The sequence below is a fragment of the Colias eurytheme genome, chromosome 1, assembly GCF_061535395.1.
Source record: "Colias eurytheme isolate Ceu_HAF_F1 chromosome 1, ilColEury1 Martin Lab GWU primary, whole genome shotgun sequence".
Classification (NCBI taxonomy): Eukaryota; Metazoa; Arthropoda; class Insecta; order Lepidoptera; family Pieridae; genus Colias; species Colias eurytheme.
The window spans coordinates 3,140,315-3,156,066 of NC_142980.1; the positions used below are offsets into that span (position 1 = coordinate 3,140,315).

Sequence of the window (15,752 nt, forward strand, 5' to 3'; positions counted from 1 at the left end):
GAGTTTAATCAGAGTTTCCGCTGAGATGGCATTTATTGTTCTTTTAGAGCGGCCATTTGAGTCTGCTGACTGTTTGTTCGATTTATTACAGATGTAATGAAAATTTATTTTTCACAAGTTACAACGCTTTGGTTGAACGAGTTTTACTAGAATAGGTTAGTTTTTGTTATTAGACTCGAATGTATGTGATATAATGACTGTCTCAAAATTAAATATCAGTAGCAACTAATTTACTTATTTATTAGATTTTTAGGATGGATTACTTCAACGTGGTTTCAATGGGCTTAGCCCATATAGAGTTACAACGTAACTTATTACGAAACAATGGCAAGAAATACGACTAGACGCGATGTAACGTATCGTAATCATTTCTTATTGATTATTATACATAATTGAGTATAGTATAGTACCGATTTAAAAAGACTAAGTCTAGAAAAATAAATAGCAAATACTTACGTAAAAATCGACGGCAAGATCAAATTGTAGCGAGAGTCACAGGGGAAATATATAAAAGCAACTAAAAAGCAAATTGCGGTATAAATAACAGAAAAGCGGAATACACTTGCTTCAAGATATTTTTAAGTTCATTAGTCTCGAATGCGGGAGAAGCACGCTATGCAGGAATCTTACTTTTAGACGGTTCAAAGAAAATTTCAATGTTATCATTTTTATATACTAACAGCTTAATGAAATATTTGCACTCATTTAATATCCACATTTTTTCAGGTAATAAATACATTCATACTAATATTAAAATGCGAAATACCGTATGTTTGTTTCTCTGTTATGATTTCACAGATAAAGGCACCCTTTTTGTCAAAAATCAGTTCCTAAAGGGTATTTTTCATTTCCTATTTCAATAGAAAATGAAAAATGTTATCCGATGGGACTTTAGGCCCTGCGGGTGAATCCGCGCGTGGCACATGATCGAATAAAGACAAAAAATCAGCAAAACCGAGACACCATATTTTTGGATAGCGTTAGCATTGATTTGTGTGTGTTTTGTAATAAACTTATACAAGCGCAACGTGTACAAAATAAACAAGACGCCCTGCTGCGTTATCGCGCACTGTTCGCTCTCAAATATTGCTTTTGAATCAAAGTAGGTACTACAAAGATGAACTCTGATGTAAAACACGTTCGATAGTGCGATGATTAATTTTAACACTGGCCTTGGGACTAACTAGACTGTAGTTACTAGAGCGCATCGTAGCAGTTCGTTAAGTAATGAATTTAAGAGGGCCTGGTTCCATCCCTTTATGCAAGACGTCTCGCAGATTTAGATTGGTTTATGATTGGACATGAACGGCCCGGAGCGGGGTTTATTTTATGAATGGGCCGAGACGTCGTCAGTCGACCGTCCTCTCTATCTGTCCATTGCTTGTATGTTACTGGGTCACAGTTAAGTACCTCGGTTGTATGGGAATTACGATATGTTAACGTTATATACGTACGATCAAACTGTTTCGTCCCTAATATTTATTTTTATTGATTCGTTTTTGGATTTATGTTTAATTTTTAAATTATATAATTATAGGATACTTTTATCCCGGAAAAATACGTAGAAATAAATAAATCTTAATTTTTCCGCGCGGACGGAGTCGCGGGCGGAAGCTAGTTTAAAATAAAAAGCAATTAGATACAAGCTATTGTAATACAGATAGAGGAAATAAAACAACATTAAAACACCCCTGAACAATCACAAAGTTCCGTCCGTCCCGGCAACCTTTTCGCGTAATTGTTCTTTGACTCAAACTTCATCGTCTAGAAAAAAGTATATTAATTGGTGCTGTCACCAGCGAGAGTTCGCTAAGTCGGTGAAGCAGATTGCCAATCTATTTCTAGGCAAATTAGGTACAAAGTGGTCAGCGGAAGTTACGTTTTCTAAGGCTGTCAGGTTAGTTCGCGACCGTGTGGACGACGCGACGCTCGCCAGATTGGTTTATTTCTGGGCGAAGGGAAGAGCGACGCCTTTGTTTCGAGGCTTCACCTGACGGACGGGCCGGAACTGTCCTCCGCAAATATTAGCACTAAAGTCTATACAATGGATAACAGTAATAGATTCCAGGAGTGTCGCTCAGCTGGGACTCGACTGCGATGTAACGAGATACCGAGTTTCGGATTCGGTTATATCAGTTACTGTGGCCCGTTATCTCTCGACCGAATGATAATTACATTATGACATGAAGTGAAAACGCACATTTGCTTTATCATTTCAGACAAAGCGACGTTTCAGTTTCTGGGTATTTGTTTTTGCTGAAATGTACTTCATATCATTTTACTGTATCTTATATAGATTTAAATTGTAAAATGTTCTTAGGTTAAACATACAGCAGAGTAAAAATAATACCTACAATAAAACCTAAAATATGGAATGAAGAAAAATTAAACACCATATTTGAATAATTCTAGCACAAAATCAATTATAAGACAGTGCGCGCACGAGCAACTTTGTCTCCGCAACTTTTTTGTCTCCGCAACTATTTTGTCTCTCCCACCCATGGGCTAGTATGAAAGTGCGCGCACGTAGCGACGCAACTCCCCATACAAATTGGCACTAATATATCGTATTCTCTATAATTTACTCCATATTTTTGTGTGCTTTTCATTCGTTTTAGTTTTCGTGCTCCATTTAGAATTTAGAAGGAGCGATTGTCAAAACAAATCTTGTGGGTTGGTTTATTATTTTATGTAAAAAAGAGTTGGATGGTTAAAATATCCAATTTGGCATCATATGTCGAATTAAAATTTTCTCGGAACTAAAAAAAAACGCTGTGAGTCCGCGTAAGTAACACCTTTAATTCCTCATAATTTCGAGCGATGCAAATAAGATAAACATGAGCGTAAACGTGACTACGATTTCTGATTAAGAGCAAATAAACACTTAATAAAGTTTATAAGTTTTTTCATATTGTTGTTATTACGAATACCGTTCTTTGGAAAGCTACATAAACAGCGAAAAATGGATGTGACCGCAAAACGGATTATTAAGCCGGGTTTAAAACCGAAGCGGATATCGCGAACACACTATCATTATAAAGCTAATTCAACACATCCGATTATAAAATAATGATATATTATTTAATTATTGATACAAAGCATAATGTGGGAAATTATTATGAACATTGGATTGAGTTTTTAATTATCTCATTGAAATTGGGTACTTTAATTATAACGTATTAAAGTGGTGTTTAGTTCAATTATCGATGGATTGATTTTGCACCTTATTTGCATTACAATGTATGTAATTGATTTTCTATTTTATAATGCAATAGGAATATCTTCTTTATAATAAAATCGTTTTTAATAAGTAACACTAACTAAACTTTTATTATAATCACCGAACTATTTGTGTTCTGTTAATATAAACGCCAAATTATCTACTCCTTCGTCGGCGCAATTTTCGTAAAATATAATACATATTGAAAAAGGAAGAATAGGTTTTGTGTATAGTAGGTATGTGTAGGAAATTAAAGAGTCGAACCGAGTTAAATCAATTTATTCCTGAAGTTACTTATACCGTAGTATAGAATAATCTCCTTGGTTTTCAACCAGTTTAGCATTTACAATTTACTGTTTTTACTAGGGATGTAACGATACCGATACCGATACCGATATATCGGCCGATATATCGGCAAGCCGATATATCGGTATCGCCGATAATAAATCAACCGATACCGATATTTTTTTATTAAATTCTTTCTTTTCTTTTATGTTTTTGCATTGTATTCATTCATATTGTTTTATTTCTGTTTCTGTAATAGTGTTAAGGAAGAGCGGAACCTCCTGACACAAGCATTTTATTTGCTTACTAAGAGTGTTCCAATCACAAATTTGTTTATGTAAAGGAAAGAAATAAATAATTTTGAATTTTTTAAATTTTTAACGTGATAACGTTTTTAAAATCGTTTTAGTCGGGTGACATGTTCATAAACTTGTGTCACACCAAAACCTCACGAGCGCGATCGCAGGTATAACGAGAGAGAGACGGACCGATCTCCCGTTTCATCTCGAGCGCTGCCACTGCATTATGTTATCACGTAAACATCTCGATCGTAAACCTTCTTTACAAACAACCAATTTTTTTGATATCAAATAATTCAAAAATCCGCGCCCAATGAACGATGCGGGAGGCCGCCCGCGCGTGCGCACTTTGTTTTCTGAAAAAACTCTTCCAATTTAGTAAACTTTTATTAGGTGCTGATTGTATGTGTATTACTTAAAGTTTAACTGACTTCGTAAAATAGTAATACTAAAATAAATGGTTTTGTTGTTTTTTGATTTGGCATTTTTATTTAAAAGAATACGATTAACAGTTGTCTCTGTTAAATGTTGGTAACTTTTTATGCATAATTCACTATTTATTTTTCTACCAAGCCATCGATATCGGTATCGGTATCGGTATCGCCGATACATTACTACAAATATCGGTATCGGTATCGTATCGGCAAAATCATGTATCGTTACATCCCTAGTTTTTACATAAATAAAGAGTAAAATAATATACCTACATTATGAAGTGAAAGGTCGATGTAAAAAAAAGAAAATTCTAATACATACGATGGTTGTGATGCAAAAATAATATTTTGTTGTATTTTTCCACAGAAGAAAAAGTGATCTACTTAACTAGCTTTGACTAAGGCTTTGACATACAATAGCACTGAGACTTGAAATTCCAACAGTTAATTTGCAAAAGTATTCGTCATTTTAACATTCACATTTACAAGAAATCCGTCTCATTTTATGGAGCAGAAAATACCTTTATAATAATATAAAATACATTTCATTATGTCGGAATAATATGTTCGGTTATTTAACAACTTGCTTGAATGCTTTCACAGTTTCATTATTTATCCAAATGGAATAAATTGTATTCATTCTCTTTATTAAAAAATATTATACAATATACAAATATTAATTTATAGAGACGTTGCATTGGATTTATCGTTAATTTTAAAATGCTTTTATTACTTATTTATTATAAAGCTGAAGAGTTTGGTTATTTGTTTGGTCGTGCTTATCTCAGGAAGACTGCAGCTGTTTGATAAAAAATATGTCTGTGTTGGATAGTCAATTTATCTAGGAAGGTTTGTGGTTATAAGCTTCTACTAAATATCATTAGGCTACGACAAATAGGAACACGTAGCAGTAATGAAAAAGCGGGTGAAGCCGCAAAACACAGTAAGTACGAAATAATTATGATGAATAGGATTTATTCCGAAAATAGATTTTTATTTCATTATATTCGGAAAATTTTCCGTCAAAGAGCTTATACATACAGTAAATAAATGCGCGTTGGTGGCGATTTTTTTCAATTGATATTTGAAAGCTTTACACTAAGCATTTTCAATGCTGTACAATCTACATAACAGTGAAAAGCGTATAGAATTTATTCAATAGTTTTCAGTTCATCACATTAAAAAAGTTATCTACTATATAAAAATAATTCGGGTTTTCCTTCCTGACGCTATAACTCACGAACCGATTTCTACGGTTTTGCATTCGTTGGAAAGGTCTCGGGCTCCGTGAGGTTTATAGCAAAGAAAACGTGCCTCTGGTGGCGAAACGGAGTTCGCCCGGTTTGCTAGTAGGTTATAAAAACAAAAGCGGCTTGTGGATATTACTTTAGACTCTATAATCTTGTAATTATCAAGAACTAAAGCACATTGCACACTTACGACTGTTTCTCTATATTTTAGACTCTAAATAACATTATAGAGTACCGACTTATTTTTATATAGTAGATAATCTTGTGATTATTATTTATTAGGAAGCACTAAAGCACATTTCACATTTGCGACTGTTTCTCTATTCGTGCTAAACCCTGTAACCATAATTTGCGTGGAAGCTGTCAACTCCGGTACAATGTGAGGTGTTCTGTGCGGTTATAATAATCATTTTATAATGTAAACTTAATCACAACCTGTATGTGTAATTTTATTAACACGCTCTTATTGGATCCACCTGTATATTTGTGTAGTATTGTGTATGTAGGTAACTCTCGACTCTATACTCTTTTTTTACCCACATTAAATGGATAGATTTAATTCGTATACTTATCAAGGATTGCTGACCATTATTTAGACACTTTTCTTTCCATAGCGTCTTTTTTATTATATTTATTTTACTCTAAATAATATGAGATGATGTACTTTACAATAAATTAATGAATGCTTCCATTAATTGAGTACACAAATATAGAACCCTTTACTTCCTTATATGTCTACAAGATAAGATATAGGTACAAATGTACAATTCTGAAAATTCAACAATTAGATGCGCTTTCTTAACTCGAGTTCAAGTAACTATTACTTAGAAAACACTACCTACTTATTTAGGTTAATAAAATTTGATCCGTTATCTCACATAATACTTAACGGTACCGCGAATAATTACCTGTATAACATTAAAGTCGAAAGTTTATTCGACATATTAGACACTTGTAACCAAACATAACACACGGAGCTTATAAGATTAATTGATTTAGGGCCTGTTAATTGGAATCGAAACTCTATTGAAATGATTGGACTAATCGAAACGTGTTACAACAAAGGCTTTGATTGGTTCCTGTTATACCTAGTTTACTCGTCTACCAGTTTTGTTATTTGTATGGAGGGACGGCATTGTGTGCTTTTGATTTTCCAACTTAAACTATGTACAAACCGCGTATTCCCGGTAAAAGGTTAACGGTAGATTCGCAATTTGACGTGTTTTTAATTTGTATTGATTCGCCCGCAATTTTCAGCTGAGCGTGAATTTTTTTATTTATTTATTGTTACATGAAGTCATAAAAATATACATTTTATTTGAGGAGATAGATTTCATTCATGGTTCGTGAAATATGAGATACAAGTTTGATTCATATTATTGACGTTCCGAGTGTATTTTTCAGTTATGAACAGTTTCAAATATGAACTAATGTTAGGAACATACACTAAATAATAAGTGCCTGTAGCAGATATATTGTTCTAAAATGTATATAATTGACTTAATTGGAAACAGAATGTCTCCTAGGAATATCTTACGTTAATATTAAATATAGATTAATAGGTACTGAAGACACAGGTATTTAAACCTAATATGCATGTAATAAACAGGGTAGGTACCTGGCTCAAATAACGTGGTATATACTTTAAGTTTTAAGCAATGTACCCAAAGGGAAATGTTTTAAATAATTACAGTGTCCTCCTCATATTATTAGAACATGATGGGAATTGGCTATATTTATTTCTAGAAGGCAGTTATAGCATACGATCGAGAGTTAGAATACCTAGACTCTACAGATACATTTAGAAATAAAAGAGTAAATAAAATATATTAAATTGAATTTTAATTTTTATTAGGAATAAATTGTGTTTTAAAATCAGTTAACCAATGTACAATATATTTCACTGTTTACTACGAGTATATGTATAGCTATTTTTTATGGATCTAATGGCGCGTTTTTCCAAAATAGTAAATACAAACACAATAAAAATGTACATTCTATGATATCCGTTATAACCTAGCTACGTTTTATTAGTAGATTAAATCTTGTATTTATCTTTTTCCTTCGATAAGATATTGCCACTTATAGCTTATTAATAATCAATTTAACCTGATATACATCTGTACTTCTTTTTATTTTTTATTATATAAAGATTGATATTCGTAGACTCACATTTATTTTAAAATTATTTTAATAAGTCTTGTTGGTGAATTTAATTTTTATTTCAACTAGGTAGGTTAATACGTAGCGTCGATATTTACAATGTATTATTACAAGAAATCAGCCTGAAAAGATTGGATTTATTATATTATGCATTATATAGGGATTTAATATGAACATATTTCTCACATGCAACGTAATTAAAGTATAAAAGTGAATTCCTTTTTTTCTTAATCACGCTATAATTTGAGAAACACTTAGACTGCATTCGTCTTTTTCTTTAATTTTACAACACTTTTGTATAAAGGTTCGTTTGAAACGGAACGTTCATTTGAAAATCATGCAGGGTCATAAAATGAGAGAAAATTTCATGATAAATACAGTAACCTTCGTGTGAAAAATGCACATTTTGTATTAAACTGTACATAATAGGTTCTGAAAAGAACTTGAAAGGAGGAGGAGAATCTGAAAAAAATATTCAATGCGCCATGCATTGAATATTTTTCTTTACTGCTCCCGGAATATATGGACGATAAAAACCCATGGAGGGTTGTCGCGTAAAAACCACAGGACAGTTCTTTGGCATATTATGATAATATAATATGATGTTGCATATGTATTTTGTAAAACTGGCATGATTAAAAAGAGCAACTATGGAGTTTCTTGCCGGTTCTTCTCCGTAGATACTGCTTTCCGAATCGGTGGTAAATGTTAAAAATATTTAATGACGTTTCAAAAGTGCTTCTAGAAGAAGTCTAATTGAATAAATAAATGTTTGAGTTTGAGTTTAATATAAATTCATATGACATGTCGGATAATGCACATACAATACATAAATAGCATCGCACAAAGACAATCAAACAAAGAAAGACGTGAAATGCCAAAATTCTAAAAATTTTATCAGAAAAGGACCTTGGCTCCGCAAAAAAATTCTTTGACCTGGTTTCATGTAAAATTTCGATAAAGCGCTACGAAATAAATTGAAAATAACGACTAAGAATTTTCGACTATGTACTCGTTTTATTTTACGCATACCTATCGTTTTTGTAGGTGCGAAAAATGCCTCGAATTTTCACTGTTGATGCGATCATTTGATTTTACCGCAATATAATTATTTTGGCCTGGGCAAGCTTACACACGTAATGTAATCTAGCGTAAATGATTTCATTGCTACTTTGGTTGATTTTTATTTTTTATTTTTTTATTAACGACCAGCGCATCATACGAGTTTTATACTAAAAATAGATAATAATCTGAATACAATGCGACGTGAGCGTTGCGCCTTAAAGAATCGCCGTCACATATGGGAAAAAGACGAGAGATTAAGCATTAATACGTTTTGTCATGTGAGGGACAATAACCATACATCCATCTACAGAACCAGTCAGCCACTATTCAGTAAATGCTCTTTATTCATGTACAAGACTTGTTTGTTTATGCCCCTATAAAGATGTGGACATATTCTGACTCAGATTTGACAACTGTAGGTTACATCTGCCTAATCACCCTCTTCAAATATACCTTTTCTCTTTGTATTTTTTTCAATATGGGCTATAATAGATCTAAACAAGATAACTTCTCAATGAATTTGACAAGGTAACCATACAAAAACAGTACAGTAAGAAATTTTGTACATTGCTACTACAATCGAAAGCTTGTCAAATTAATGATAAAGGGCCGAAATTGCTGGACCCTTTACGCATACTGACTTATAATAAACTTTATAAATGATGGATTAATACCAATTTATACTATAAGACTAAGGCATATGGGGTAATTTTGAACTTAGTACGGACCAAGGGGCATGGTTTACGGACATGGTCCATCTATAGAAAATGTATTTAAATAAAGTCAACATTGGAATACTAGAGAATAAGCTCTTTTTTATTATGGTAATAGACCATCAGCATAACCCATAGCTATTGACATGCTTTGATAAAGGGCATATTTAGATTGACAGCATCACGGCTTGTATGCTAAAATATACATAAAAATTGCATTGGCATTGCATGAAGTATGCTTTACTCTATTTGCAATATAATTATATTTAAAATATTAAAATATAATATTTAAAAAGTTGTATACATAACACATTGAAATGAGCAGAAATGGATACCAAATGATATTGAATGAAATGGTATATTCATTTAGCAAATGAAACAATTTAATAATCTAATAACATTGAGGATAGCAGAGCACACATTGAGTCATACAAATACTATACAAATAAACAGAAGCATAATAATTACATATTAACATTTATGTAATGCAATGTTTTGTAAACATAAATACTTTATGAATGATTGAATATGTCAATATTCAAACAGAAATGTGGTAAGAGAAATCAAATGCTAATAGCAAAATTATATGATTATTTGTGTGAATTAAAAAGTTGCTTAAGTTTTAAAACATGATTAACAATTTGAAGTTTTCAAACTAGAAAATTATATCTTAAAAGTTTTTTAGAAGACTACTAAATCATTTCAATTGAAAATTTTAATATAATTGCTGAGTGTCTATGGTAAAAATAATGTGTTCCTTCTTAAATCATGAATAATTTACAAAACAGAGTAAATTTTATTTTTAACACCTAAAAAATATGTTTAGGCATAGCTTAAATATTAATTATTTATCCTGTTGATAGTATAATGCAATGTTTATGAATTTTCAGTGATTGTTTTTAGTTTTTTCATATATTATATGAGTCACTTGTATACTTTTATAAACTTATGCAACATCTTAAAGCAACCTTGACTTAGTCATAACTTTGTATAAATATTATAAAAAGTTACATACACATACATAAGTAATTAATTAAAACTATGTGTAATGAATAGGGGTCGTTGGTGAATTAAAATCTTTTACGCAATTAAAAAAAACTTCGCTGTGCAAAACTCAAAGCAAAATGGTATAAAACGGCCAACAAAACATTTATAAAGAGTGCAGTAATTAGAGTATAGACATACTAAGTATAGAAGAGTAGTACGAGAGCAAATTTCTAATACATAAGTACACATAGCGTGGAGCGTATGAATGTAAACACAATAACAACCTTCGTTCTCCACGGTCGTGTTTCACATAACCAAAGTTTCTGTAATGAATGAAGCCATTCGCTAGAGGGACTTTATAAGTTTGGGAACTCACCTCAGATGCGATATGATGCCATCCACTTGCGGAATCACTAGAAAATGAGCCACTAGTAATAAGCAAGCCACTGTCTTCACTCAACGGAGGCGCTTCGGAGTGAGTCGAAAAGGAAGGCGGCGACTCCATCACCCCAGAGTTCGCTATATTCTATAATACCACGACGAATACATATATTTAGCGTAAAATACTACGTTTTCCATATAAAGAACAAAAATTACAAACGTCTCTATTACAACATCGAACATAAAACGTCTAACAAAATGATTATAGGTGACTGATCACGGCGTAGAGGGAGAATGTACTAGAGATCACATCGGCGTATACCCGAACGAGATGGCGAATCCTTACGTCAATGTTGCCAACTATTACAAAAACTTTTTATCCGAAAAACTGGCAAAATATCTATAAATGTTTGGGTATTTTTTTGTAAGATAGGTTTATGAAGAAAAAGACAGATTTGAAAAGATTTTGTTATTTATTAACTTAACTAGCGACCCGCCCCGGCTTCGCACGGGTGCAATGCTGATACTAAATACACTACAGAAAAATTATGAACGTTGTATATAAAAACATAGCGGCCCGCTCCGGCTTCGCACGGGTATAAAATATATAGCCGGGCGGCTGGCCGGTACCGCGGCAAACGCTACGTCCCGCAATTTTTAAATCTATACTAATATTATAAAGAGGAAAGGTTTGTATGTATGTATGTATGTATGGTTTTCACGCATAAACTACTGGGCCGATTTTGATGAAATTTGGCACAACCTTTTATTGCGAAATATGTACCACGGGCGAAGCCGGGGCGGACCGCTAGTATATATATATATATTCACTGTTGTATTGTATTGGTTCTTTTTCCACACCACCTGTGAGGTAAGAACCTTAGGTGCGTTTTTTTTAAAGAGGTATCCCCAGTAGGCCTAGTCCTCCTTTTTGGCATGCATCAATATCTGGAATAAATCGGACATAAGGTAGTTTATATTATATCTTATTATATAATTATTATATATAATTATAATATCTATTTATATTATATAGAAAAAAATTTGGACTTTGTATGGAAATCTGTCAGCTGATTAGCGAAGTTTCCTTACAAAGTCCAATTTTTTTTTACAAATTCAGCAAAGTTGTAGAACAAAAGTTGTTCAGTTTCATGAGTAGAAGCTCCTGTCTAAATTTTTCAAATGTCTTACCTTTCACCTTGTATATCTATATCAAATGAACAATGTATTCAAGGTATTTAATTGGTTAAGTATTAATGCTGTATTGGTTAAAATCGCTTCGAAAATTAGCCATTATTTGTCGTAAAAAGTAAATGACAAAAAAAGTTATTGTCCATAAGAGATAGACATATACCATCGCGGACTTTTCTGTAGACCTTTTCAATGTGTATAATACTTAGTACATTATTTTGATAAAACTCGTAGGGTTCAGCCAGCGTTTGCAATGTAAGCGGAAAAAATGTAAATTTTTACGACATCACATTAGAAACCTCAAAAATAACAGTACTTCTCCACTATTTAATGGGTGTTATTATACATATAAACCTTCCTCTTGAATTACTCTATCTATTAAAAAAAACCGCATCAAAATCCGTTGCGTAGTTTCAAAGATTTAAGCGTACAAAGGGACATAGGGACAGAGAAAGCGACTTTGTTTTATACTATGTAGTGATGACTAATACAAACATAAAAAAAAATCTTATAATTAAGAGTTAAGGATGGTGTTGAATCCTTGACCTTCAAAATTATTGACCTTTAAATAAAATTAACTTGTTATAAAAGTTGCGTACCTTGTCATCCACCTCAGACATTTTTTTTGTTGCATAGTGCATCCTAACTTTTTTTCCTAACTTTCTTTTGGAAACCTAAAAAACATATTTAATATTAAAAAAACATTTCACGATTTTGGGGAAAATTTTACCCTGTACTGGTATCCCTAATGTTAATCACATGATTATACCATAAATTTGAAACTACGTAAAAACAAATGGCGTCCTGAACAACAAGAACACTTCGTAATTTAGTCGGATAACACAAAAAAATGTTTACGTCTATTTCGATGAAAATATTATATATTTGTAGATAATTTCACATTAGAGTTAATGAAAATGTATCAACTATATCCAGTTCTATAAAACAATATACTTCAAATAAGTTTACTTACGTGTGAAAGGTAATATTTGGTAATCTTCGTTCCGGCCGATTTTTACAACCAATCACACTACAACGCACCATATTTTCACTTAAAGTCGGATTAAAACAGATCACTGTCAACGTTTATTAAACTTTGAAGTCACTTAACAGCGAGAAAAAACAGAAAACTAGCAAAACAATGGACTGTAGCCGCTTGTTTGGGACAAACTGCCTTTGTCCCCAACAAAAGAAATCGCATAACATGAGAGAAACAAAAAACAATGTTTCTGTCTCGCTTGCTCTTAGCTTTATAGTCATAAGTGTATTTCTCTCACGCATTACTTGTCATTTTAGTGCCTCCTCTATGGTTCATTCTCACTCTACGGATCACGGAAACAATCTATCTCGCTCCTACACTGTCGTTTGCATTGCCAGAAATAAAATCTAAGTTGTATAAGGCAAGTTGTTTAGTAATTGTCATGTAATTGTTAACTTATAAAAAACATATTAAAACTTTACCAAGTATGAATGTATACATTTCGGTTGAAGTTGGTTAGATAAACACTATCACTATTACTAAGAAATGACCACAAGTAGCAACAATCGATCAAAAAATCTATTTCATTTCATAAGGTTTAAAAAACTAAGTTCCTACTCCAATTTGTGTCATTCTAATAAAATATCAATGACTTTTTAAATTTAAAGTATGCTGATAACAATAATAGAGTCAAAGTCATCTAAGAATTAATTTTACATTTGTTGGTTGTTACCTGTTTAAACACATTAAGTTTTTTCGCAAAAATTTCGTGATTTTATTTTTGAATCGGTATTAAATTCTACATTATTAATGAAATTCCATTAGCCCTATTTTCTTTTTACAATTTCCCCTTTTTTATTGTTTACTTACCGTATCAAAATTACTTATTCCAGTCATGAATAACTAATTTTTGTCACTATTAAATTACTTTAAATTAATTTTAAAGTTTTAATATCCCGCTCTGCGCAAAATGTCGTCAAGGCAACACTGACTCGCGCATATAAAATTCAGACTCTGATTCGAGGCTATTGGAATTATGACGCAGTATTTAATACTTATCTGTGGAAGTTCGCTTAAAATAGAAATAAATTCTATTTCTATCTTTTGGGTATCGATATCAATTTTAAAAGCGTTACTAAAATAATATAAGCAGACCTAACAATGATTTAAAAGGAAATGTATTAGATTTATTATAATAAATAATTTTGAGCGCAACTATCGCTAGTGATATTATAAAAGACTAGTAATGCCCTGCGGTTTCATCCGCATAGATAGCGATATCGTTACAGTGAAAAGTCTACTAGGTCGGACTATAGGTTTAATTTTTAATCACATGAAAATCACCTTTACCCCGTTCCGCACTACGGCCTTTTTTTTTGTTTTAGTGGGGAAATCATAGATACCCACGGCCTCTGGGGGAGGCGCTGTGGGTTATGTCGGATTCCTACCGACCAAAACCCCACTGTGTTCCGTCAAGACGCATATTGGTAGAATTCCTCCGTGACCCCCGCACTACGGCCTGCTCGAACAGTATACCTACTATTTTCTGTAGATTGACGCTTTTAAAAATTCGTTATATCTTTTGAATGGAATATCCAATTCTTTTCATTTTAAAAGTATTTTGCTGGTATTAAAACAGTCTTTAAAAACATCATTTAATGGGATAAGGATTAATATATGTGTATGGATAACATGGTTTGATTACTGCTCGGCACTTCTATTTACTTTGAAAACGTAAAAAAGTTGTTGTAGTAAGTTAGTAACATAACTACTGAAGATGGACATATGGTATGGAGGACTATCTTGTAGATATTGATCCATTATATAATACCGTAAAACATTTTTTTGTTCTATCTTCAATAGATTCCGCAGCGCACGCGATGACAGAAGTTTTATTGAGGATTTTTTTACACCTTGGGTTACATTATTGCATTTTTGGTAAGGATCTCTAATTTTTTTGAAAATGCAATATAGCTTATGTTGCTCAGTAAAGATGCAGCTTTCTAATGGTGAAAGAATTTTTGAAATCGGTCCAGTAGTTTTTGCGTGAAAACCATACATACATACATACATACTTACAAACTTTTCCTCTTTATAATATTAGTATAGATGTAATGTAGGATCGTAACTTCTAAAAGCATAAAATGTATTATTTAGTAATGTTTGTACTGATTTTCAGTAGTCTCAGTAAAATCAATAGGGTAAAGACCAAAAAAATTGTTTTGAAAAATAATTGTAGTTATCGTTAAACGGGCACTCGGCGCTTGTCAGCGCTGGTAACCCTCGCAGGAAAATATATGAACACGCGCCGATAAGCGCTGATCGGCGCGCGCCGACAAGTTCCGACAAGCTTCAACACGCGCTGGTCAGCGCTGGGCGCTGCCATATAAAATTTGTTTTGGTCTGCTTCAACCTGCTTCCTTTGTTTGTACTTCTTATGTACTATATTTTTTGTAATAATATAGTACACTAGATTTCCGCCCGCGGCTTCGCCCGCGTTTGCAAAGGAAAACCCGCATAGTTCCCGTTCCCGTGGGATTTCCGGGATAAAAACTATCCTATGCGTTAATCCAAGTTACCCTCTATATGTGTGCTAAATTTCATTGTAATCGGTTCAGTAGTTTTTACGTGAAAGAGTAACAAACATCCATACATCCATACATCCTTACAAACTTTCGCCTTTATAATATTATATACAATATACATATTAGAAATATTAGAATATTAGATAAGAAGTTGAAAAACTGATACACAACGATTTACAACTGTTGCCTTGTGTTCGGGC

The 15,752-nt window shown here is 32.6% G+C and overlaps 1 protein-coding gene across 2 annotated transcripts in view; it reads right to left on the minus strand.

Annotated features, from left to right (window-relative positions):
• Positions 1 to 11,073, minus strand: part of LOC149910927 (uncharacterized) — a 77,561-nt gene extending 66,488 nt beyond the window's left edge. For both annotated transcript variants that reach the window (XM_090120556.1, XM_090120548.1), the window contains exon 1: positions 10,793 to 11,073. In XM_090120556.1, the coding sequence (XP_089976682.1) occupies positions 10,793 to 10,921 (129 nt within the window). In that variant the 5' untranslated portion in view covers positions 10,922 to 11,073. The remainder of the gene's footprint in view (positions 1 to 10,792) is intronic.
• Positions 11,074 to 15,752: the final 4,679 nt, after the last annotated feature.